This window comes from Pristis pectinata, chromosome 5, assembly GCF_009764475.1.
Source record: "Pristis pectinata isolate sPriPec2 chromosome 5, sPriPec2.1.pri, whole genome shotgun sequence".
Classification (NCBI taxonomy): domain Eukaryota; kingdom Metazoa; phylum Chordata; class Chondrichthyes; order Rhinopristiformes; family Pristidae; genus Pristis; species Pristis pectinata.
In genome coordinates this window covers 86,952,502-86,980,038 of record NC_067409.1, presented here as the reverse complement: position 1 = coordinate 86,980,038, position 27,537 = coordinate 86,952,502, and the positions used below count along the sequence as shown (strand labels likewise).

The window sequence follows — 27,537 nt, the reverse complement described above, 5'->3', positions numbered from 1 at the left end:
TAAGGAGAGTGAGGGCAGAACCACGAAGAGGAAGCAGAAAGAGCAAGCATGGGATCTGGAGGAGGAGGATATCAGTAAACCCTTGGGGGTAGGGTGGATGGGAGAGGGTGCCATGCAGGGAGGGAGGGGATTGAGGGATGAAGGGATGGTTTGATGGAACAGATGTAACAGTAGAAGGCGAGGTGTGTGGGTGAGGGGACAAAGGTTTACACTGATTAAAATTATACATATTCTTTCACTTATTAATTATAAAATTATAATGTGGTTGCATTTCTGGATAGAGAATACGTTAGTGTAGAAACCATAGGGCAGGGCAAAACAAATAGGGATAGAGGGGTTGAAACAGTATCTCAGAGGAGGAAGGGGGAAAGAGTGTTGCAGGAAGGGGTGGTGATAGGAGACGAGTGCAGTTTGGTTGTGGGAATGTGTATGGAATGGAGGGGCATGATGGCTCTAGAGAGGAATTGGTTCACTTTATTGCGCCAAATGGAATTTATTCCATTTGACAAAATGAACTTTCTCATGTGGGGTTGATTCCATATTTTGGTGTTTTGTGATTTAAATTATACAGAACAATTGGGGACATGCGCCCTCTCTAGACCTTACGGTTTATTCTCTTTCTGGAGGCCTGGATCCTGTTGCTGTAACTGCTTAAAAAAATGTTGCTAATATCGATACAACCATGTGCATTGTGTTGACAGATGGAGAACCAAAGATAGCTTTGAAAAAAATATGCTGACTATTTAAGTCATCTGAGGGAGTGTAGGAAAAACTGCTGTCACCCAACTAGGGAGATGCAAAGAAAACCAAGGTATAATTTGATGAGAAAGCTGCCTATGTTTAACTATTAAACTGTGCCTGGACATTTTTTCTTTCCAGCACAGTAGGACTGGAACCACATATTGGCAGTTGTGCTTTCCTGCAAAATGAGAATTTTTTTTGTTGTTTTCCTGCCCTTGCTAGTGTGGCATTTTATTTCACTCCCAAAAAGATTCCAAATTGCATGGGATTGCAGCTTTGTAATCTCCTGGGAGTGAAATAAAAAGCCACAGGAATTGTTTGGTCATGATGCTCTAGCATGAAGAATGTGGGGCAGGTTTGTTGGGCTGGTTGGTTATTTTCCTAATATCATTTTCTAATGTTAATTAATTAGCTGCAAAATGATTTGGGGACCTCCCTGAAGACATTAGAGTAACTTTGAAACCATAAGTTCTTTCTAAGCACAGTCTTCAACATATCATTGCTGAAGAGACTAAAAATATGTGTTATGCAGCTGAATCGTATGCTTTATTGCAAGTGGATTGACAATCACCCCAGTGCAATGAGAACTCATCAATGGCAAGATTTGGAGCGGGATAATATCATTGAATAATTTTGGGTTGTATTATCAAATAACAATTAAATGTCAACTGAAAGCTACCAAAACCATTTAAAAAAAACTATCCTTGGTCATATTCAAAACCATCAAGTTCCTCTTTCTTCTTTGATTCTTCAAAAAATACAATCTTCAATATCTTTCATTTCACTTTTTAAACTCCAATTGGTAATAGGCAAATGTGGGGGGAAAAAAACAGATGGGGATTAGTTCACACCTAAATATTGTCCTAATCTAACTTGACAGGGTTGTGAGATCACAGTCCAGTTAATAACGCTAGAAATTGAGTGCGTTCTTTCCTCTGAACCTGCTCCAAATGTGAAAGCATACAGATTCAGGAGGTGAAGGGTCAATGTTAGGAATCTCACGGGCCACTTGCACTCTAGTGAATGCTAGTAACGTGCTTTGTATGTGGTTCATGGATGGGGATGCAGATGTGAGAAATGATTCTGTGAGTATGACAGGGTGGGCTGCTGCACCACACCTCAGAACACAGCAATTGATTGCCTCAGTTTTCAGTGTGACGTGTTAATCGTGGCTCACTGGTAGCACTCGTACCTCTGAATCAGAAGGCTGTGGGTTCAGTTTTCCTTTTGAGGATTTGACCAAAAGCATAGACGGTCCAGTGCAATCCTGAGGTGGTGCTGCACTGTTGTCCTTTGGATGAGACAGTAAATCAAAACCGTGTCCACCTGTTGAAATGGAGGTAAGAGGTGCATGTGATTTTGAAGAACTGGAGAGCTGTCATCTGTATTTTGTGTAATATTTATCTCAGCATTGCTAAAACTAATTATCTGATCCTTATCATGTTGTTATTGTGCAGTCCCTGAAGGCAGTCTCAGACAAATGCTGCGTCAAAAGTCTTGGTTTGCACAACGGCACATAAGAACTTTGGTTGCTGCAGAACATGTCTATACACAGTGCAATACACTGAGTTCTGTATTTTCTTTGTCTAACTCGGTTTTGCACTAATCTTGCATTAATTTTGTATCCTGTGTGTACCATTTTTTGCATTATTTGTGCTTGCACAATTTTTCTGTCTGTGTTTATTGTATGTCCTCTGTTGTGAGAGTCTGGGGGAAACAACATTTCGTTCCTCCATGTGTTTTACAGCATATGGATGAATGACAATAAAGTATATCTTGAACTTGACTTATGGGCTTTTGCCAAGCCAATTTAGCTGCCATGTTTACAGGTGATGGAACATCTCTGGCTATAAAAAGCTTTGGGATGTGAAAGGTTTGGATCAATGCAGACCTGTTTAAAAAGCTTCCGATTTCTGAAGCCACTATTTCAGTAGATATTAAGAGTTGAACATGAGGTAGAGTCGTGGTCAGATGAGAGAGCAGTTCTTTCGTGATTAATTGGATTTTTACAACAGTCTAAAATCCTTCAAGCTTAGACCACAATTCAGAAAATTCATTTAATTTTTTTCCACAGGTTATACACTTAACTTCAGCATTTTCTTTCTCATTCCATAACCCCCAGACCGAAAGAAAACAATAGACTTGCACGTGACCTATTTATATTGTATAACTGGCGAATAACAAATTTATAAACAGCCATAGCATGCATAATTGAAAGTCAGTAGTCTTTTTAATGGAATGAGTCAGTATGTTGTGTTAACTAAATCAAAAGCTAATTTGAGATGGTTTGTCAAGATTTTAAGTAGCTGTTGCATGAGGAAATGCCAGGGGAAATGCACTCACTGTAAAATACAGATGACAGCTCTCCTGTTGTCAGTAGTTGTCTTTTTTTTTGAATGACTTCTACAGGAGAGAAGCATTCAAATTTTGGGCAGAATTCCACATTTGGTATCAAAGAAAGGGTTCTATTTCATCTAAGTGTTATGCTATATGTTCAAGTTAGAAAGAGAATGGACTCATTTACAGGATTAGTTTGTGACTGGGTCAACAGCAGGGAAAGCTACAGTAAAGGCTGGCTTGCTGTCAGATGGGTAGATGTACTTGCACTTGGTAACTACGTCATCAGAGTTTCATAATAATGTATAGTAGGTTTTGCCAGCAGTTTTGTTGGCAGGCATCCATATTTTACTGGGCACTGTTACAAGTCAGTCATCATTTCCCGTAAATGGCTGCAACAGAATTGTAGTGTCATCAATAAGGAAAAACAAGACAAGTAAGTGTCTGCTGCTGAGAATTATGTGCATGTTTGTTGAAAATACAATGTAAGTAGAGAAGAATATCGTGAACAATGTCAGCTTATAAATTTAGTATCTCTGTGTTGATGAGTAGGTGGAGCTGACTCTGGGAGAAAGTTTTGTACAAGAAGCTTTGAAATGATTACTCGCTAGCTTGATGTCGTCAGTGTGATAGTTTCACAACACATTGAGATGTAATATCAGATGTGTAATTGAGAGCGAGGTTGTAAGGGAAATCAGACATGCTAATAAACAACTGGGTCAGGAACAAGAGTGATAATAGAAACATAGAAAACCTACAGCACAATACAGGCCCTTCGGCCCACAAAGTTGTGCTGAACATGTCCCTACCTTAGAAATTACTAGTCTTACCCATAGCCCTCTCTTTTTCTCAGGTCCATGTGCCTATCCAAAAGTCTCTTAAAAGACCCTATCGTATCCACCTCCACCACCGTTGCCGGCAGCCCATTCCACGCACTCACTCTCTGAGTAAAAAAAAAACTTACCCCTGACATCTCCTCTGTACCTACTCCCCAGCATCTTAACCTGTGTCCTCTTGTGGCCACCATTTCAGCCCTGGGAAAAAGCCTCTGACTATCCACACGATCAATACCTCTCATCATCTTATACACCTCTATCAGGTCACCCCTCATCCTCCGTCGCTCCAAGGAGAAAAGGCTGAGTTCACTCAACCTGTCTTCACAAGGTATGCTCCCCAATCCAGTCAACATCCTTGTAAATCTCTTCTGCACCCTTTCTATTGCTTCCACATCCTTCCTGCAGTGAGGTGACCAGAACTGAGCACAGTACTCCAAGTGGGGTCTGACCAGGGTCCTATATAGCTGCAACATTACCTCTCGGCTCCTAAATTCAATTCCACAATTGAAGGACAATACACCGTATGCCCTATATCAGCCTGTAACCATCTGTAAACTCTGCATTGCTTGTGTATCTTGTTGTCTAGTGACTTCTCTGCACATTTAAGATGCATAAAGGCAACTTCTTGTTTATAGGGAGAATATTTTTTAAATAGTTATTCCTTGAATCTGGGCATTGTGGTAATGCTCGCATTCACTGTAGGTCAGCTTGAAGGTGGTGGGCAACTGCTTCCTGTTCTGTACTGTTCTATGTTCTCAACCAGTGAGCTGCAGTCCAGGTGGTTGTTTTATACACCTGTGGCTTGCTAGACCATGTCAGAGGACAATTAAATGTTGGTCACATTGATAAAGAGACTGGACTTAATATACTGAGAATAGCAGATTTCTTCAAGGGCACCAATTGTGTTTTTAATGATAATTCGACAGTTTATGATCTTTTGTTAATTTCAGCTCATTATTTCCAAAATTATACAAAATAAAAAGCTGCTGTGGTCGAATTTGAATTTATGGTTAGGTTATTTTTCCCAGGCATCTGGATCACTAATCCAATAATGGTTGTTCTGCAATATGTGCAACGCTTAATGTGAAGAATTATTTATTTTGTTTGATAGCAAGTAAAGAATGAAGGGGTTACATTTGTAAAGTGCCTTTTTATGACCTCAATGTTGTAAAGTGTCATTGTTTGTGTTCATGTATTATCTATTTTAACATTAATAGTGTCTGTATCAACTATGCCGTGATGTTTTCATGACTGGAAGTGTGCTAAATTTTTGGAGATCTTGCATTTGGCTTGAAACAGTGGATTTGGAAAATAATATTTCTGGCAATGAAATCTTTAGACTAAAGAGAATGAAAGGAGTGGTGACATTACCAACCAAATATACAATGATTGCGATAGGATAAATGGAAACAATGTTTAGATTAGAATTAGAGTCACTTAATTGACTGAGAATTGTAAAGTACTCTTGTAAAATTGGTGCCAATTACAAATTTCCAGACAGAAAAATGCCTGCCTTACATTGTCATGATCTCAGGATGTCCCAAAGACAGTTAAGTATTTTTGAAGTGAGATCCCTGTTGTAACGAGGGACATGCAAAAATCTCTTGGGCAATCCCTTTGGGTGATTTGCTTCCACTTCAGTTCTGTGAGTTCAGAGTTGCCAGATGATACCAATGTGGGATCTGCAGGCTCTGCTCCAGCTGGGACAGATGATGCTTGATGGGTAGTTGGGGAAGGATTCACACAAGTCATCGCGATGTTGCATGTTTTCAAGGAGGCTTTGGAAACATCCGTGGATTGATTCCTCTGTCCACCTGTAATCTCTTGCTGTCATGGAGTTTAAGAGTACAGTGTCTGTTCAGGGAGTCTGGTCTGAGGCATTCAAATGAAATGGCAAGAGCAAATAGGCTGTTGGAATTTGTTCTTGGACAACTGAGTACAAGACCTTGTTTGGGCCTGACCTGGAATATTGTGTCAATTTTTGTCACCATTCATGGTGAGTGATACTGCGACTTTGGAAGGGTTGCAAAGGAGGGCCATGAGAAATTTCCCTGTATAAACCATCTTGGCTAATCTGGGTTGGGCCCTACATTTCAGAGGAGCACAGAGTTGGAGATGATCTGATAGTTGCATAAAATAATTAAGAGAATAGATTGCCTTCCAGGTGATAGGTTGTTCAAATTACATTGGTTGAGGAGTACTAGGGGTATGAAGCCACAACTAGATTAGTTATCAAGAGGTGTATTTCTTTTTTTTTTACTAGGAATAATAGGGCTGAGGAAGTGTGTTTGTATCTAGTACAGGGGATGACGATTCACTGAATTCCTTTACGATAATACAGCCTTGTTCCTGATTGGAGAGAAATGGGCTGTAACCTCGAGATGAGTCACTGGGGGAAGAAATTCACAAAATTCATTCAGGGCACAATAAATTAGAACATTGAAATTAAATGAGAAACAAAGCTTGTGCATGACATGAAGCTGGGCAAACTCTTGCGGTAAGATGGAGACGCTTAATAATTATGTTCAGCACCAAAATAAAGAAATAACCAATGAAACATGGAATTACAAAGGTTTTTTTTAAAAAAAGTATTTGAAATGCATAAAGAGAGATCCAGCCCAAATAATGTGAACAGGATATTTGGATAAGTGCCCTGGATTGTTTAATAGTCATTTGCCTAGCGAATATACAAGCATTTAAATTGATCAGTAATCTTAGAATCATTCATCATGGAAACAGGCCATTCAGTCCAGTTCATCCACACTGACCAGTGGGCACTCTTCTATATTAACCCCATTGTCCAGCACTTGGTCCATTGCCCTTTATAGACCAAGTGTCCATTTGGTCATTTAAATGCTGTCAGCAACCCAGCTTCAAACTCTCGCTTAGGTGGTGCTTTCCAGGTACTTGCCATTCACTCAGCTTCTAGGTAAGTTGTGCAGTGGAGCACTAATGTGCCATAATGCTGAAGAACATAAGAATAGGAACAAGAGTAGGCCATTCAGCTGATCTTCTACTGTAACATCATTTTCTTGCCATATCCCCATATCCCTTGATTCCTCCAGACTCCTCGGCCAGGACAAATATATCCTTCCCATATATATCCTGTCAAACATTCTAAGAATTTTGTACATTTCAATGAGGTCACCTCTCACTCCTTTAACCTCTAAAGAATAGAGGCCTAGCCTACTCAATCTCTCATTACATACCTGACATCCCAGGGACAAATCCAGTGTATCTTTGCAGGACTCCCTCTACAGCCAAAATTGTACAGAGTGTTCTAGGTGTTGTCTGATTAGGGCCTTAAATAATTACAATAAGAGCTATTCATCCTTGAGCTCAAGCAATAAAGGACAATGTACCTAACTACCTGCATGCTAGCTTTCAGTGACTTGTACAAAGGTGCCAAGGCCCCTTTAAAGATCAACAATCCCCATTCTCTGATTTACAAAAAGTACTCTTATTTTTTCTCTCCGCTGAAGAGTATTACTTCACATTCTCCACATTGTAATCTCGCGCAGCTTGTCTACATTCTCTTAAAGCCTCTTTGCATCCTTAGCACAATCACATTCCCATTTGCTTGGTGGGAAGCCTGGTGTCAGTCCCTGTACTATGAAGAGGTACTTCTTAGGAGCATCATCAAAGAACTGTAAATTAAATGCAGTTTGTTGTGGAAAAACTATTGGACAGAGCTGCCTTGACTGTACAATCCAAGAGAGAGGGTTGGAACGCAACAGAAACTATTTCAGTGGAAAAGATCTTTATGTCTGGAGGTCAGAACAACTGTTTCTGCGGTCACAACTTCTCCAGTTCATTGGAGCAAATTGCAGTCTGTTCCTGTCAGTCAAAGTGATGGCTGCATTGATGTGTCTGTGTGTGCATTCATTCTTTGTACAAAAAAAACACCACCAGAAGTTAAGATCAGTGCATTTCAAAAAGTGCATGTAACTTCACCACAGGAACAGCAAGGGATTCTTTTCTGGGATTCATTACTAAAATAACTGGTTACAATATTCTGGATGTTCTCCAGTGATGTGGGGTAATAGGATACTCTTAGCATTTATTCAGTAACTAATATTGGTTCAGTGTGAGTTCTAAATGTAGAGATGAACACAGGCCACTTTTTATATTTGGTACACTCTAGCCTTTTAATATTAATCAGTAGAATACATTAATCTCAATGTTTTATTGAAAAGGCAGTGCTGTAGTTTATCAACTAAATGCAATACTAATTCAGGATTGTGGCCTTGATATTCATTATTAGCTCTTTTTGGAGACATGATCAGTGATGCACTTATAATGTGTGCCCTGGTCATTATGTTCTCATTAACATTAATTAGATGAGCTGCTGGCATATTATGCATCTTGACTGACTGTTCATTCTATTTTACGCAGTTGAATTTTGCACAACACTTAAAACTGATTCTCCAGTCATTATTGCATTATTATTATGGTATTAGGTGTGGCTTAGGTGATGGCCTCCTTGGCAATGATTTAGAAAGTTATTGGTTCGGTGCTATCCCAGAGTCTTAAGCATAGAGGTATAAATAAATACCAGTCCAGCACAAGGGTGCTCCATTCTCCTCATCTAATAACTTTAAGAGATCTTTGTCATTCACAGGAGAGGAAAGAATGGACCTCTATTTCATGTGTCATCTTAAAAAAAAATTAGATCTCAAATCAAGCATTCCCTTTGGGAATATCAGCCTTAGATTATGTGTTTAAATTTCTAGAGAGGTTCTTTAACCCATGACCTTAAGATTCAAAGGTAATAATGCTGAGCATGGTTCCTGGTCCAGGCAAATAAATTTAAGCAAAATCATAAGGGAATTTGAATAGTTTTAAAAGGAAATAGGGTAGACAGGTACAGAAACAAATCATGAAAAGTAACCATGGGGGAAAAATAACATTTGCAACAAGGTTATAAAACCAATCTATAAAGGATTGGCAGGGAGATTGTTTCACCCAGAGGGTGGAAGAGATCTGGAATTTGGGGCTTGAAAGGATGGTAGAGGCAGAGACCTTCACATTTCAAGGTATATGGATGGGTACTTGAAGAACTGACCTGCAAGGCTACTGATCTGGTGCTGGAAGGTGGTGTTAGTCTGGGGAAGCAGTTGTTCTGCTGACGTCGACATAGTCTGCTAAATGGCCCCCTGTATCTTATTTTTTTCTCTATGATTCAGCTTGGTGTATCTAGTGGTTGAAGTTTATCACAGAATCTGGAAGCGTGACAAATGCAGAATGGAAACATTGCAGAAAGCAAATGTTTCGAGACTCCAGCCTGGCTGGTGACTGCCTGTGGAGGATTGCCCTGTTTGTATTGTGAAAGCTCAAAATAGGATATTGGCCAAAGCAGAAATTCAGTTATTTGTGGGAACTAGGAAGCCAATTATTAGCTGTGTATTTAACAGAGTCATTTTAAGTTTTCTAGTATGATATGTAAATACAAGAATGCATTTCCTGATTGGTTTGCTAGAGGCCACAGGCAGTACTCTAAGCAATTTGTTTATTCAATTTAATCATTCTTCAGCTGCAACCACTCTGCAGCAAATAATGTGGAGGAGGATTCTGCCAGTCTACTTTGCTTCCTGTATTCTCAATCTCTCTTCTGTGTTTTACTTAACTGTTGTTGCTGAGTGTATTCATTTTTGGCATTCTACCAAATTTGAGGAGGGGAGTGGAGTGGGGGTTGGTGATTTGTGACCAGCAGTTGAAGGTAAGCAGTGGGAGGGACTGGGTTTCCCTTGTACTGTTAAATTAAATGACCTCTAATGCACTCACATAAGGGCCCTGTTTGGGAAGGAGTAAAGTATTGTGTAATTTCTTGAAGTTTAGTTTGTGATTTGAAGTCCAAGAATCTGTTGACTTCCCAATCCCTTATAAAACGATCTTGGAAATTGGCATAACTGAAGGTTCCTATCTTACATAACCGAGAAATGTAGATTTGTATTATCTGATCTTGGAATTTGCTAACAGCTATTTTTTTGGACTGTTACAATGGTCGTGAACTAATGTGGTCGATGCCAGAATTGTGTGAAGCCATGAAGGAGTGGTTTTCTGGAGTACAGGATTTCCAAAGCAAGCATGTTAGAACTGGACATATCAAACCTTCTCCATGTTTTTGCACATAAATCGTGCACTTGTTGCAAGAAGTTAGTCTGGAAGAAGTGTGAGTTATGGCAAGAGCTTTGAAGGGCACAATTCCCAAATAATGTTTCAAGTAAGCAGCTGCTGTGAGGCTGATTTGCCTGTGAGGTAGGTGGATGATTAGAATGGGGGCAAGTAAACAAGTATACAAAGCTGTTTGACAGAGAAATAGACTGTTCAGCCTAATGGGTTTGTTGGGCAAATGTGATGCAAGACCCTTATGAAAAGAGAACAAGAAATGGTAAAAACACTTAAAGGGGAGACACTGAAGAGTGCTGAGAGACACTGATGTGTGGATGAACAGCGAGACCCTGGTGGGTCATGTTTCTATTTTCTAAAAGCATAGTAGGGGCAGATGGGACAATAAGAAATGTCAATAGCATTGTGGATTTTGTCAATGAATGTCAATTTGTTGATAAAGGATGATCCAGGAATGTGAAGGAGAAAGTGTGACAGTGAGGTTAGTTTTGGATTGTTCTTATAAAGGGCTAGCATTCTAAGTAGAAATCAAAGCAGATTTGAAATGAAGAGGGAGGTGATTTGGCTCATTGTGGCTATACCAATAGAGCTCCTCAGCCTAATCCCACCTTCCTGTTCTAGGTAACCCTGCCGGTCAGCTCATCAAGTACACATTCAAGTACTTTTTAAGTGTGATGTCGGTTTCTACCCCCATCACCCATCCAGGCATTGAGTTTCAGACCCCCTACCGCCCTCTGTTTGTGTCGGGGAGGGGGGAGAGCTTTTTTTCTCATCTCCCTTGTAAACCTCTATCAGTTACTTCATATCCAGGCCTGCTGGTTTTTCACCCCTCTGGTAATGGAAATAGCTCCTATTTACTCTATTTAGGCACCTCATAATTTTATTTGCCTCAGATTAAGTTGCCCTTCAGTGTCCTCTGTTCCAAAGGAAAATAACTACAGCTTATCCCGTTTTTCCTCCTAACTGAAATTTCCCATTCCTGGCGGCATCTTGATAAATCTGCTGTGCATTCTCCCCAGAGCAATCACTGACCAGAACTCTATGCAGAACTGAAACAGTGATCCAAAAAGTATTGTATACCATCTTAGCATAACCTCCCTGCTTTTAGATATTTTGTGCCTCAGCTAAAGAGGAAATTGCCTTTTTAACCACCTTATTCATTTGTCCTGTTACCTTTTTAAGATCTGTGGACAAATACACCAAGGTCCCTTTATTCCCTTAGATCTCTTGGTATCCTTCCATTTGGTTTTTGTGTACCTTTATTTTATTGCAGGTCTCTAAATGCAGTCCCCACTTCGCTGCATTGTATTCCATTTGCCAGTTTTCTGTCCAACTGACCAGCTGATCTGTATCTTTCTGAAGACTGAACCTTCCTTAATGTTCAACGCACAACCAATTTTCTGAAAACTTCTTTATCATGCCCCTACATTTAAGACTAATGTATTAAAATATGTTACAGAAAGCAGGGCATTGAGTACTAAGCACTGCAGAATTGCACTGCTAAAATTCTCCTAATCACAAAAATACCTGTCAATCACTCTTTCTTCCTCCGCCCCACCCAGCCCAATCATTGAGACAATTTTGGATCAATTTGCCTCTTTTTTTTCATCCCCCTGGGATTACATAGGGGTTTTATATTTCTGACCAGTTTGGGGTGCAGGTTCCCATTAAAAGTCTTGGCAAAATTCATGTAAACCACATCAAGCTAACTACCCTTGTGAACCCTCTGTGTTATCTCCTCAAAAACATCAATAAATCTCATCAGAGAGGAGCATCCCCTAATGAATCCAAACTAACCTGATTAATCTCTAGTTTTCTAAATGAAGGTCACTATGGATGGATTCCAGTAATTTGCTTAACAATTAAGTTAATCTAATTGGTCTGTAATTACTCCATTTAAAAAGGGAGGAAATTGAAAACAATGATACAATGTCAGCAGTCCTCCTATCCCCTAGCACCAATCCTGTGGACAAGGAGGATTGAAAAATTGTCAGAAGAACAACAATTTCACTAAACTGTAGAACCAAATGTGGTTAAAAGGGTCGAATATAAATAAGTGCAATGGTTGGCACAGATATGGTGGGCCAAAGACCTTGTTCTGTGTTGTACAACTCTCTGACTCTGTGACCTATGCTACTTTTAACAACTAGTGATGTATTTCATCCGGACCTGGTAGTTTATCCACTTTCAAAGATGCTAAATCCCCTTTTACCAATGTTAATTCAGATGTCCTCTTTGTGAAGATGGCTGCAGAGTATACATTCAGATTTGCCTCCACACACACAGTTTACCTTTTGGTCACTGATAGGGTCTACTCTCTCCTTAATTTTCCACTTAATCTTTGTGTACTTGTAGAACTTTGGAAAGTCAAGTCAAAGAAAATGCCATATTTTTCCTACTTTTGTTTTCCTAATTTCCTTTCCTATTTGACTCCTACAGTAGACTTTTGTCTATATTAAGCTCTGTATCTCAGAAGCTACACATTTTTGCCTTATCCTACCATCCTACTCCCTGTACATTTTGTCATCCAGAGAGTTATTGATTTGGCAGTCTCACCTTTTTCCTTTTGTGGGAGTATGTTTACCCTGAATGTCTCCCATTGTCCTGATAGAGATCTACCTTTCAAAAGGTGCTTTCAGTCCACTTGCTTTGCTGAATCATTTAGTAAAATTAATCTCACCCTTGGTTAGAGCTTTTATTCCTATTTTATTCTTGTCCTTTTCCACAACTATGCTAAATCTCGCTGACTCATCACTATTGCAAAGCTGCTCTTCCACAGCTGCCTTCCTCAAAACTAAATCCAGAATTTTTCTCCCCCACTCTGTTGCAGCCCCTAATTGAGCTTTCTCTACACTGGCTTAAACAAAAATTCTTCTGAAAGCAGTTCAGGAATTTTATATCCTCTGATTTTTACCATGACTGTATTCCAGTTAATGCTTGGGTAATTGAAATCTCCCACAACGAGTGTGTTTGCATTTTCCAGAAATTTGTTCTTCTGTCTTTCTCAGACGGTTGGGAAGCCCATTGTACCCAACGTTGTGGCTGCCCCTTTATCTCTGTTGTTTTGTTAGCCATACAGCTTTACTGGTTAATCTTTCCAGCAAATGTGATCATTCTCAAATTTTCATTTGTTTCTTTAACCAATCTTGCCCCTTGCTTTCTTCCTATGTATAGCTGAGCCATAAATCATCTTGACTAAGCTGCACTCCCCAGGGGAACCCTCTTCCCCCATCTGTATTTAGAACCAAATATTGGGTAGAGAGCAAGATGCTTTCAGGGGTCTTCTCTTTATTTTTATCTGTCCGGTAGTCATCCACTCCCTTTCTGACTGTGCCCTTTTGAGCTGCAGAGTCACTAACTCCTATCCAAAAAAAAACACTTGACCTTATGGATGGACTGCTGTGATGTCAACTGTCACTCAAACTCCAAAACGTCAGCTTTCAGGCTGATGTTATATCCTGAACCCGTGGTTGTCTTTGTACCTAAATGACACCAGTTTAAAGTGCTTTCTCATCCCTCTCTATAAATACCTTATTGCTTGTTTATTATAAGCAGGGAAAAAAGTACCAGAAAAGCACTTTCTCTCTCCCACTTCACCTAATTACCCTACTCACCGAAATCCCGAGTTCCATACTTTATTGCATTAGCTAAACCCTACTTTATTTATGCTACCTAAAATTCCAAAGGTATGTGTCAGTGCTGCTGACAGTAATTACCACATTAAAAAAAAATTCTAGCTGGCTTCCTAATTACTGTGTTTTGCATAAATCTCTGTGGTTTTATTACTATCTGAATGCTTTGCATTGTCATAGTATTGGTAGTTGAAAACAATATTGCTTGAGATTAATATTTTGGTATAATATGACTTGCGTAGATGCATGATCTGGAATCTGATAATAAACTCTTGTATTTCAGTGAAGAGCATGGCAGAGGAGGATGGTAGAAGCACATGATTCCAGTGCCCAGGATGTTTGTGCAAGAATGGATGGAGTGTGCCAGCTTGGGTCTCAGCAGCAGGTGCCTTTCATTTTGGCTCACTCGTTCATTAGGTTGTTGAAGTTTCACCGAGAAGTCTTGGTGGGTCGTATCACAAACACAGAGTGCGTGCTGAGCAACCTACTGAAACACAATTACATTTCCAATGAGGAGGCCGAGCTATCGCAGCAGCAGCCAACACAACCAGCTAAGGTAATGATTCCGTCGCCCCTTGGCGTTGCTCTGGGGAAGCAGAAGGTTGTTTACTGTGAATAGATTTATTTTAATCACTCGTGTCTTTAGAAGTGTTCTGTCAAGATGTATTGCCAGGGAGCAACACTTGTCTGCATGAGGATTCTCCTGAAATCTGCAAGCCTCCAGGAAGGAACCCAGGTGCGGCAGACCTGGGATGAGTTGTGTCGAAGCCTTGCAGTGTTTTGAGAAGCTTGGGAGAGGCCTCTGTCCATGCCAGCAGATTCTGAAGCAGGTGCTTGGAAAAGAAAACGTATTTGTGAACACTGAATACAATAGTCAGGATAGAGATGCTTGTTAGCATTGAATATAATGGTGAACACTTGGACATTGTGCAGAGATCATTGTAGGACTATGGATTCATGAGCGCTGAGGGGATTGGGGAATCTTGTAGTATTTAACAGAGACGCAGGAGACTGCAGATACTAGAATCCTGGAGCAGCACACAGTCTGCTAGAGGAACTCAGTGGATCAAGGAGCATCTGTGGGGGAAAGGAATTGTGGAATTTTTGGGTTGAAATCCTGCGTCAGGACTGAAGGGGGATGGCCAGTATAGAGAGGAGAGGGCAAGTGGTGAGACGAGACCAAGGTGATCCTACTCGATCTGCTGAGTTCCTCCAGCAGATAGTGTGTTGCCTGTAATATTAAAACTGGTATGCAAAACCCAAGCATCTCCACTTCTGCTGGGTAGGTTAATGCCAGTCACAAACCAGAAACAAAAGTTTAAAATTTCAGTATGCAGGTTTCCTGTAAAACAAATAACCTGCTGCACAATAACCAAGTCAACACATCGCATAAGATTCTCAACAAAAATTTGCATGCTTGGAAGCTCTCCTCATTGCAAATGCATAATGAGATTGGTAGACTTTTAAAATTGTCAAACATCTTGAAATATACTTTCTGATTGGAATTAAAATATAGAAAAGACAAGTTAGTGTGTGGGTGGGAAGAAATTGTCATGAAATATGTAAATTGCTTTTCAAAAATGTTTTGTAAACTCAATTTTTTTTCAAATTTTAATTTTTGAAGTTTAGAAATTTCAAAGGAAATTAAAAGAAATATATGATTTTGTTTAGTCTTAAGTTTGCTTTCAATCCTGGATTTCTTGTTTTCTATAGCAGTGATTTCCAACTTTTCCAAACTGTTTGAATGAATACCCTCAGTAAAGTAAGTGTCCTCCCCATGAAGCCCCTGATGACATCATAGGATCCCCCTTTTAAGGAATTGGAGATGTCTTGGGACTTCCCAGAGACTGTCAGCAGTCCTGTGGCTGGAACAGCTAGCAATGGTATTGGTTTATTGTTGTCACATATACTGAGGTACAGTGAAAAACTTATCTTGCATACCCTTCGTACAGATCAATTCATTACACAGTGCATTGAGGTAGTACAGGGTAAAAACAATAACAGAATACAGAGTAAAGTGTCACAGCTACGGGGAAGTGCATTGTAGGTAGACAATAAGGTGTAAGATCATAACAAGGTAGATTGTGAGGTCAAGAGTCCATCTTAGCATATAAGGGAACTGTTCAATAGTCTTACCACAGTGGGATAGAAGCTGTCCTTGAGCCTGGTGGTGTGTGTCCTCAGGCTCCTGTATCTTCTGCCTGATGGGAGAAGGGAGAAGAGAGAATATCCCAGGTGGGTGGGGTCTTTGATTATGCTGACTGCTTCACCAAGGCAGCGAGTGGTATAGACAGAGTCCATGGAGGGGAGGCTGGTTTCCGTGATGTGCGGGGCTGTGTCCACAACTCTCTGCAGTTTCTTGTGGTCCTGGGCAGAGCAGTTACCATACCAAGCCATGGTGCATTCAGATAGGATGCTTTCTGTGGTGCATGGATAAAAGTTGGTGAGTGTCAAAGGGGACATGCCAAATTTCTTTAGCCGCCTGAGGAAATACAGGCGCTGGTGAGCTTTCTTGGCCGTGGTGTCTACATGGTTGGACCAGGACAGGCTATTGGTGATGTTCCCTCCCAGGTACTTGAAGCTCTCAATCCTCTTGACCTCAGCACCATTGATGTAGATAAGTGCATGTACACTGCCCCCTTTCCTGAAGTCAATGACCAGCTCTTTTGTTTTGCTGACATTGAAGGAAAGGTGGTTTTCATGACACCATGTTACTAAGCTCTCTATCTCCTTCCTGTACTCTGACTCATCATTATTTGAGATACGGCCTACTACGGTGGTATCATCTGCAAACTTGTAGATGGAGTTAGAGCAGTGTTGAGTATATTTTCATTTATTTTTACTTGTGGACCTTTTTTATCTAAATCAATTTATTAAATCTTCAGAGACCCTATGGAATCTTTGGTGCTTTCTCCGCACCACCCGTCTAACACCTCATCCTCAAACCCACCCGCCACCTGTCCGCACCCATCCTCCTGAGGGAGTTGAACAATCCAAGCTTAAAGCTATTGTTCTGGGAACCATTGTTCTACTGTTGCTTGATTGTAAATATTCACAAGAGAAATGATAACGAAATGATGTTTATGGAAAGTAGGTGTGAGGTAAATCACACTGATATATGATATAAGTGAGCATGATATAAGGTTATGGTCCTGGCATCAAACATAGATATTAGAGCAGGAAATAGACTGTGTGGCCCTTTTGATTCTGCTCAGCCATTGAAAATAAGACTATTATAAACTGATCTGCTTTGATCCTAGGCTCTACTTTCCTGTCTGTTCCCAATAACTCTCACCTACCCTGTAGATCAAAAATCAGTCTCTCTTCAGCTTTAAAGTATTCAATGATTCAGCCTCCACTGCTCTGAGTTTGACAATTCCAAAGATTCACAATACTCGGAGATGAGGAGGATTTCTTCTCTATCTTAAGTGAGAATGACCAATTTTTCTTTCCTTTTAAAGTAAGGCTCACCAAGTTCTCCTGGGTAATGGCACCATCAAATGTGGCCCTAAACAATATTCCAGGTTGGATTAAATTAGTTGATTCAACTCCCAGCAATGCTTCTGATCCCCAGACTTGCAGAACACATCTCCTGTGGTTAGTGTTGACATTTTCCATTTCCCATACCAACCAAATTGCCTAATTTGGGACGTTTGCATTGTCAATGTCTTTTTAGGATTTGTTTGGACCCTGTCCAATCTAACCACACATGAGTAAGATTGACATGGTGAAGGTATGCATCATCCATTAAATTGTAACCTGCATGTTTTTTAAATAAAGGTTCGACAAATATTGGATCTAGTTGAGAGCAAGGGAGAAGAAACAGCAGAATACTTCTTACACATTTTGTACCAAGCCAGTGAGGTTTACACAGATCTAAGCCCATGGCTGAAAGAAATACAGTATCAGCCATCAGAACACATCCAGGCTAAATCTGTAATTATTACAGACACCGGTAAGTGTTTTCTTCCACGTATCTGATAAATTAATTTTAAAAAACCTTGAGCTATTACATTCAGCCTTTTCCATTGTTCACCCTACGTCTATGTTCTGATATCAAATTGGTAAAGCGGTTTACTATTATCACATGTACTGAGGTACAGTGGAAAACTTCATTTTGCATGCTATTCATAGATCATTTCATCACATCAGTACCTTGAGGTAGTACAAAGGAAAAGCAACAACAGAATGCAGAATATAGTGTTACAGTTACAGAGGAAGTGTAGTGCAGGTAGACAGTGAGATGTAAAGCCATGATGAGGTAGATTGTGAGGTCAAGAGTCCATCTTATTGTACAAGGGACCATTCAATAGTCTTATAACAGTGGGATAGATGCTATCCTTGAGCCTGGTGTTACGTGCTTTCACGCTTTGGTATCTTCTGCCTGTGGGAGTTTCTTTTCAATTTCAAAAACAAATGTTATTCATAATAAAAGTATATACAAAGGAAGAAACAATGCAAAAACAAAACCTTAACATTCATGGTCGTTACATTCAGTAGTTCAAACTTTAAAGAGAAAGACACACAAACAAACAGCACCGTTGCCACTGTGTGGCTCCCTGAGGTGATACCCCTTTCATTGTTCGAGGGGCTTCACCACCAAACTCCACTTCTCCGTGTGCGGCAATGGAAGGAGCCTATACTGTGGTCCTGCCCCACAGACCCTCAGCATTGTCTGCACCGAGCTTCAGTGCAGCCTTCAGCACATACTCCTGCAGTCTGAACTTTGCCGGTCTGCAGCATTCCTTTACGGACATCTCAGTGTGCTGGAAGACCAACAAGTTTCGGGCAGACCAAAGGGCGTCTTTCACAGAGTTGATGACCTTCCAGCAGCACTTGATGTCCATCTTGGTGTGTGTCCCCAGGAACAGCCCGTAGATCAGAGAGCCCTCTGTTACGCAGCTGCTGGGGATGAACAGGGACATGGACCCTTGCATTCTTCTCCACACCCTCTTAGCGAATCCACAGTCTGCAAAGAAGTGGGTGGCAGTTTCTTCCCCACCACAGCCATCCCGAGGGCAACGTACATAGGAGTGGGGAGAAGAGAGAATGCCTGGGGTGGGAGGGGTCTTTGATTATGTTGGCTGCTTTACCGTCAGCCGAGAATTGTAGCTCTTTAATCTGATGGTGGCACTGTAGGGACAGCAGACATATAAACTAGGGTCGAGAGTAGGTCACTCGACCCCTTAATCCCATCCACTATTTAGTAAGGTGATCACTGATCTGATTGTAACTTCAACCCTATTTTCCAATCTAGACATGGTACCCTTTCATTCCCTTGCCTATCAAGTGTCTGTCTATCTATCTCTGCTTTAAGAATATTCAAAGTCTGCTTCCCTCACCCTTTGAGGAAGAGCATTCCAAAGACTTGCGACCCTCTAAGAGGAAAAAAAAATTGCCTCATCTCTGGCATAAATGGATGACCCGTGATTTTTAAATAGTAACCTCCAGATGTCGATTCTCCTGCAAGAGAAAACATCCTTTCCACATTCACTGTGCCAAGACTTCTCAGGATCTTTTATGATTCAATCCAGTTGCCTCTTACTCTTCTAACTTCAGTGGATCCACATCTAGCCTCTCCAACCATTCCTCATAAGACAACCCAGTAAGCAAATTATAGGTCTAGAAAAGCTCCTTCAAATTGCTCCTAATACATTGCATTCTTTAAATAAGGAGCATTGGCAGGAAGAGGCAATTAAAGTTGAAAAGTTTAAATGGGAAGCTTGCTATTTATGTAAAACTTCAGATGCTGTAAATTTGAAATATAAAAAAAACAGAAAATGCTGGAAATACACAACAGGTTGGACAGCATCAGTAGAAAGAAAAATGGTTAACTATTCAGGTGGAAGATCTCTGCCAAAGGCTTTTGATCTGAAATGTTAACTCTGTTTCACTTTCGACAGATTCTGCTACAATTTTTAAGTGTTTCCAGTATCTTTCATTTAAGTTTGGTATAGATAAGAATATAGTATGACAATAGGAATTTACAATGAAATGTGCAAAAAAAAATGGACAGAATTAACAATTTTTAGTTGGGGGCATTTTAAGCTTATGCCTTTATTCAGTTATATGCTGCCCACACCTGAAGGTTACATTTGGGTTGACTTATTCAGTGCAGCACTTGGAACTTTAGTGCTCTAGCCTTCTAGTTTGTATGTGTATATCTCAATCATCTGCGTGAAAAGTAGGGACAAGATTTTCAATTTGTATTTTACTGCTGTTTCATTATAAATTTCCCATGCCACACTACCACTAACTCAACCAGTCCCAACCATGTCATTGACATGTGATGCACTCTTGATCACAACTGATTGAGAAAGACTAGATAGTGGTGAAAATAGGACTCTTCTATCCATGAACAATACTGTTATCAATCAGTAGGATGACTTTTGAGAGACATTGTTCAGGTATGCATAGAATTGTATGGAATTACTATTTAAAAACAATCCATTCAATGTATGTTATATTGTAGCATGAATGTAGTTAAACATCTCAGGGCAGTTAACAGTATTAACAAAGAAAATAGACAAAATTTGATTCTAAACCATAGATATCAGAATAAAAGACAAAAGTTTGGTCAAAGAGGTGAGTTTAAGGAAAATTCTACTGGAGGAGGAGGAGGCGGAGAAGTAGATAGTTTCTGGAAGAGAACTCCAGAGCCTACGACAAAGCGGTGGAGTGATTGTAATTGGAAATTCACAAAGGCCAGGACCAAAAGAATACAGAACTCTGGAAGGCCTTTGGGTGAGAAAGTTTGTAGAGATTGGTTTGGGGTTTGAGGTGGGTGTGAGCCTATGGAATAAATTTAAAAACACAATACTCCCCTCACTACATTGTACTGCCATTAATTTCCACACGAGCCACCTCCATCCCTTTTCTGAACATCCAGCGGTATATCGTTCTCTTTGTTTCTCTCCATGTCCTTATCGAGTCTTCAGTTAAGTACAAGAGTGTTATTCACCTCGACCTCTGTGCGTCATTGAGTTCTCCCATTCCCTGCTCAATCAGTAACTTTCTTGTATCGATGACCTCCAGCTTTGTCCTTTGCTACAAATGGAAATAATCTGTGTTTAGCCCATTATTGTCATTTAAATCCAATATTGCAATGATGGATTTAAAATCAGCTGCGCTAACTTTGCATTTTTCTTTTTAGTCTGCCAGTACATTCAAAAGATCAAACAGGATCTACGGCAGGACACAAGGTTCGTCACTTCATATGTCAGGAAAGAAGATATTTTATTGGAGGATACATACACTGAGACACTTATGGAGTTAATCAATGCAGTCAATGAAACCATAGGAACCATCTCCCACTTGGAGGATTTGTTCAGTGACAGTGGAATCATTAATGAAGATGCAGAAACTGTGTTTGTAACTGGTGATGCTGGAGTGGGAAAGACCATACTCCTACAGAGACTTCAGAACTTGTGGTCGAAGGGTGAGCTCTGTGCTGATGTTAAGTTCTTCTTCAAGTTTAGATGCAGACTGTTCAACAGCTTTAAGGAGGAAGACAAGATCTCTCTGCGAGATCTTCTGTTCAAGTACAACTGTTACCCTGATAAGGACGCTGATGAGATATTCAGTTACATCCGACAACATCCAACCACTGTTCTCTTTACATTGGACGGGTTTGATGAAATTAATGTGGACAGTGACCTTAATGATATCCCCGATGTCTCATCACCCTTTGAGCCCACGCACCCAATAGCCCTGCTGTTGAACCTTCTCCGAGGAAAGTTATTAAAAGGTGCCAAAAAATTGTTAACTGCAAGGACAGGCACAAACTTACCATTGAGGATGGTGAGAAAGAGAGTGACGCTGAAGGGCTTTTCCAAGGAACATTTGCTGGGTTACTTGAAGAAGTTTTTCAAAGACAAGGCTGATCGAACTTTGGTTCTGACCCAGCTGGAGGCAAACCCTCACCTGTGCAGTCTATGTACAGTACCATTGTTTTGTTGGATTATATTTAAATGCTACGAACACTTTCAGTCCTCAAGCAGCCCTCAGCGGTTGTTGGATTACGTCACACTAACAGACATTTACCTGTTGATGTTGGAGGTATTCTTGAATCGTTCTACCAAGGTGGGATTGAACAAGCAAAGCAATAGTCAAAATGAGACCTTTAAAGCAAGGAAGTGTGTGTTGATGCGTTTAGGAAAATTGGCAAGGAGAGGAATTGAAAACAACAACTTTGTCTTCAGTCAGGAGGAAATCACAGCGGCCAACATCTCTGAAGAAGATTTACAGTTGGGTTTTATCAAAACTGCAGGCCATTATGATGGATGTGGGAACCAGTCAACATACGAGTTTCTTCATTTAACCCTCCAGTCATTTTTCACTGCTTTTGTCTTGGTTGTAGATGAGGAAATCAGTGCCAGAGAAACCATTAAGTTTTTTGCCAAATGTGATAACCACATGACTGGAGCCCGGGTCAATAGTCTTCTGTTACATTGTTTGGGCTATAACACATACCACAGAAAGGAATCATTGGACATGAATGAACACTTGCAGTTCACCATTCTTTTCCTTTGTGGCCTCCTGTCTAAAGCTAAAAGGGACTTTTTCAAACATTTGTCTTCCATGAGGAGTGTCCAAAGAAAGCGCTCAGCACTCAAGACCTACCTTGCCGACCGTGTAGAAGCACATTTAAAAAATCTTCCTCATTCCCCATTCCAAGGCTTTTCTAGAGTACAAGCCTTGCCCCGTTTTATCTGGCTGTTGCGCTACATTTTTGAAACTCAGAGTGAAGCGGTCGCCAGTCTTGCAGCTAGGGGAATTTGTGCCGATTATATCAAACTCACCTTCTGCAATGCCTTCTCTGCTGATTGCAGTGCAATTGCAAATATTTTGCGCCATCGTAAAAAGTTGATTGCACTTGAGTTGGACAACAACAATATTAATGACTATGGGGTGAAAGAACTAGTTCCTTGTTTCGATAAACTCACAGTTGTCAGGTATGTTTTCAATTATTATGCCCAGTTTTCATGAATAGGTTGCATTTCTCTCTATTGTAGTAATTGTTGAGGCACCAAAATGAAAAGTAGTGCCATTCATGACCTTGGGATCTTTCAGAGCACTTTAGAAGCAACGAAGTGCTTCATGTGATGCAACTACCAGATTTGTGCAAATAAAAAAAACTGTGCCTTTAACAAGTAAGTTTGGTTGAGGTGTAAAGATTGGCCAGGACTCTGCTGCATGCTTCCTTTTCTTCCAGGTTGTTCCAGGATAGGCCATCTCTTCTGTTGACCAGTGAGCTACACAAGTTCAACAGTAGCTTGCTTTTGCGTAGAAAGGGTCCCTGGGCGTTAGTTTTCCAATAGAGAGCTGGTGATGCACAGCTCCTCTCCATTTTAATGGACAGGCTATGCTGCTGGTTTGCCTGGACAGCCAATGAGGCCCCCAAGCCCAAGCTAACCAAGTCAAAGCTGTCACTGAGAAATATTTGTTATTCAAAGGCGCTCAAACTAAAAGTACTATTTAAACATAGAATTATTAAAATATAAGTCATTGGAATGTGATTTAAAATATTTCAGTCAACTCAGTTAAATCAATTAAATTTCAATCAGATGAAAAGGAAATTATAGTTGTACTGACCTTCCTGTTTTCAGTTGTTCTTTTTTAAATTCCCATTGAAATCAATGGACCGACAGGCACAGATTCAGTAGGCTGATGTCCTTGCCTAAGAGCTCAGCTATCAGAGCAAGTCTGGACTGCTCTGATCTTGATGACAAAAGAATGTTGGTCATTTGAATAGTCAAATGGGGCTTTGGTTTAGCATTTTACCCAAGGGGTAATGATGTACACCATTCTAAAGAGGGAGTTTGGGTGTCTTGGGATTGGTGATCAGCTGAATGAAATTTAAAAACTTACCCACAGGCTTAGGAATCCCAGATTTCTGCTGTTAAATTGGAAATGGCCATTAGTTACTTGCATAACTATAAGCAGAAGATCTGCCCCAATATCTCCTGCATTGATGTGAGAGAGTGGAAATAGCTTTCATTTAATGTGACCTCGTAATATGGCAACTTAATAGCACAACACCTCCAAAAAGAACTTTTATTTATAGAACACTTTTGCATCCTGCAGAGCACCCAGGGGTCTTGTTGCTGATTAACTGTAATCATAGTTATTAAATGAGAAACACATCTGCCAGTTTCACATAGTAATATACTCTGAGGTCCTGACCTCTGATGCTGTCTCTGTGATATTTGCATGTTCTCCCTAAGACTGCATAAATTTCCTCCTGGAGCTCTGGTTTTCTTCCACATGTAGGTTGGTAGGTTAATTTGGCCACTGTAAATTGTGCCTGTTATGGTAGAATCTGGGTGGAGTTAATGGGTACGTGATTAGTGTAGTATTAGTGTAAATGGGCGTTTGATGGTTGGTATGGACTCAGTGGACTGAAGGGCCTGTTTTCATGCTATATAAATTTATAATAAGGTACATAAGAAATCTTACAATATTTATGATGCTATACAATCAAAGGTGTTACTTTGTGTCAGTCCTTGGCCTTCTGGAGTCCACTAACCCTTCAAGAACGTTGCTTCTTCCAAAACTGACTTTCTGTGCAACACCAATTCATCCTGCCTTTGACAGATGTGCCTTCAGCCATCTGGGCTTTGAAATGCTGGAATTCCCTGCTAAAACCTCTGCTGACTTTTAATATGCTCTTTACAACTACTTCTTTGATCAAGCTTTTAGTCATCCATCTCTGGGCTAGCATTGATGTTTGTGTGTACTCCTGTGAAGTGTCTTGAGCTGTTTTACTCTTGAGGCACAGCATAAATACAAGATATTACTGGGAATGAACTGGCAACAAATTGAGAAAGGAAAAATGTGTTCCATGATTCATTTTGCTTCCTAAACATTGCACTGTTATTTTGTATGTTGATGTGTACAAGAAAGTATTCTGGGAGCTATAAATTCAAAGCGAATTTTACTGAATTGCCAATTATAATCCTGTGCATTATAAGTAATATAGTAAATTTTCCAGCAGTCTCTGCAGCTATTGTTTTCTGTTGCCTATGTGAAGGCACTTAATGCAGAGTCCTCTCCTGTAACCATAGATTTCCAACCATAGACAGCAGCTGACGATGAATCTTTTGAGGAAAGTTAATATGAAGGAAGTATTGCAATTTCTTTCCTGACATGACAAATTAAAAAGTACTGATTTGCACACCAAACTGCTTAAAGAATAGACACACTGGGACCTTCCTTTTGAAGAATTTTGTTGTCAATAATTAAGTATCTATCTTTCTCCCTCCAGAATTTGAGAAGTAGAGTTGGTTAGAACTTCAGTGTTCCTTTGCAGCACAGGCTGAAGAATTGGGAGACACAAAACTCGTGTTCTCCAGCACTGCTGTTACAAGAAGTTTATGGAGATTTACCATTATAAATTCAGACATAAGTATTTTACAAAAGGAAGAGTTGTTATTAAAAATGTTAACAAGGTCATAATTGTGTCATTTGGAGTTTTATGTATACAAATTGGAAGCAGCATTACAACTGTGATTACAGTCAGTAGTTCTTTTATTATCTCTAAAGCACCTTGGGATATTTTGATAATCCTATAAGACGCAACATCAGTCTGTTTACGTTCATATCCAATATGCCATCAGACTTTCTTTATAACATGGTCTAATTGTCAACTGTGTAGCTACTGCAAAGTTTAAAATTGACTCTTAAGTCTATATCTTACTAGTCAAAGTAAGCAAATGGAATGTATTTCAAGCTGAAATAGGCACCTGTTGATATGAACTATATTATGCTAAATCAATATCAGCTTTTGCTTTGGTTCAGCTATCCCCTCGTCCTCCTAACCCCACATAGATAACTCGTATGAGGGCACAGGAGAATAGTTAGGTATTGATAAATGATAGCAGTTTATATTTGCGTGTTGTGTACACTTGTTTGTAGTCTTTCTAATGTATCCTTTGTCATTAAACTCAGGTTGAGTGTAAACCAGGTTACAGATGACGGAGCTAAGGTGCTGGCTGAAGAACTCACAAAATACAAAATTATTAAATATCTTGGGTAAGTTGCTAGCAACCGTATAGTGCGCAATGAATGTACAATGTTATGCATAATTATGTGAATTACATGAAATTCTGGTTTGATACAAGGCTGAGGGTAAATTGCTGTAGATTTGCCTGAGTGCTAGTTTTGAAGTAGCTATTGTGGTTGTTTACAGAGCTATTCCCTGCACCTCCTGCCTACCCTTAGACAAACAGTGATAGTGTAAGATCTTCTGTCTCATCCAAGCTGTTCCTTCCAACTACAGTGTCTCATGATTTGTAATTTTTCACACTCCACTACATCGCAGTACCTGAAACCATTTGATTTCCTGGTAGATAGAGCAGGACATACAATTTAAAAGTTCAGGTCAATTTTAAGGTGCTGGAGGAAGGAGAATTCCCCCTTGGGTGATTGAAACTGGCCCTAATTATTGTCTCAGAATGCACACCTTTGTACAAAGTGATCTCTGTCCCAGGCATAAAAAAGTCCAAATTTCACATGAAGGAAATTACTAAATCAGCATGCAGCATTATCAGCATTATTGGATACACCAGCAGAGATCCCATGCAGTGAGTTTTATAAATTCTCCCTGTCTAATTCATTCTCTTTAGGTGCTGGACATGAAACGTCTCTGCTCACATCTTGCAACTTGGGGGGGTGGTTGCGTGGAGGGAAATATACTACCAGGCCTGATAAGGTGAGATGTACCAGCTCAGGCTTTATCTGTGTGTGCGAAAAGCCTCAGGATTCAGAATCACAGTCCTTGGCCTCTTTGATTGCTCTTTGAAATTTGCCTGCGGGCAGTCACAATAAACATTGTGGGTTGCTCCTGCTGCTGTCTGGAATCAGTGATAATAATCAATTCAAAATACAGCTTTCAGAATTGTGGCTGGAATAATGAGAAATGAATTCCAAAATAGCTAGAGAAGTATCTGCTCAATTGTCTATCAAATTAAATGTTCTAAGTGGGACACATTCATTCGTGTCTCCCAAATTAAGCACTAAATATGTACGAGATGCTGCAGGACTTGACTTGAAAACTGGGCTTCTGGGGATATGCCTACAAGGCAAGGGATTTGGAGAGAGTGGATAGGTCATCAGTGCGTGTGCAAGGGACAGTTATGTGATGTGTGATGATGAGACCAATATGGCATGGGATTTGCCAGTCGGTGACTACTGAAAGGTCATCAAAGTCAGTGAGGCTTTGCCAAGACCTTGACTGTGGTCATTACTCTGGGGCAAAAAGCCAGTGAACATTCCAGCTAACTACTTGTATTTCAGGCTGGATCCCTGAGTGGTGGCAGGCCTCCCTGGGTGACAGACTCCCTGGGAAGGAACAGAGCCTTTGGTTCAGACTGGGGCTTGGCCGAGTGGAGGTGCTGGGTCTATCAAAAGCTTTTGATAGAAGAAGTTAATGTTCCAGCCTAAGTTAGTGCAAAAGTGAAATCATGTGAACAAAACAATACACAATGAAAACCAGAGAATTTACAAATGCTGGAAATCTAAAATAAGAAAAACAAAGTGCTGTAAGTACTTGTTACCTTGCATACAGTTCATACAAATCAATTCGTCACACAGTGCATTGAGGTAATACAGGGTAAAAACAATAACAGAATACAGAGTAAAGTGTCACAGCTACAGGGAAGTGCATTGCAGGTAGACAATAAGGTGAAAGGTCATAAGGTAGATTGTGAGGTCAAGAATCCATCTCATTGTATAAGGGAACCGTTCAATAGTCTTAACACAGTGGGATAGAAGCTGTCCTTGAGCCTGGTGGTATGTGCCCTCAGGCTCCTGCCTGGTGTCTTCTGCCTGATTGGAGAGGGGAGAAGAGAGAATGACCTGGG

The 27,537-nt window shown here is 40.2% G+C and overlaps 1 protein-coding gene across 8 annotated transcripts in view; it reads left to right on the top strand.

Moving 5' to 3' along the window:
* The window catches only part of LOC127570845 (nucleotide-binding oligomerization domain-containing protein 1-like), a 54,608-nt gene that overhangs the window by 5,452 nt on the left and 21,619 nt on the right, over positions 1 to 27,537 (top strand). For 4 of the 8 annotated variants that reach the window (XM_052016722.1, XM_052016720.1, XM_052016723.1 and 1 more), the window contains exons 2-5: positions 13,959 to 14,231; positions 17,456 to 17,630; positions 20,829 to 22,629; positions 25,625 to 25,708. In XM_052016722.1, the coding sequence (XP_051872682.1) occupies positions 13,980 to 14,231; positions 17,456 to 17,630; positions 20,829 to 22,629; positions 25,625 to 25,708 (2,312 nt within the window). In that variant the 5' untranslated portion in view covers positions 13,959 to 13,979. Of the gene's footprint in view, positions 1 to 701; positions 812 to 3,476; positions 3,515 to 13,958; positions 14,232 to 17,455; positions 17,631 to 20,828; positions 22,630 to 25,624; positions 25,709 to 27,537 lie in introns of those variants that run through there. The other 4 variants (XM_052016721.1, XM_052016724.1, XM_052016726.1 and 1 more) reach the window with 2 other exon arrangements.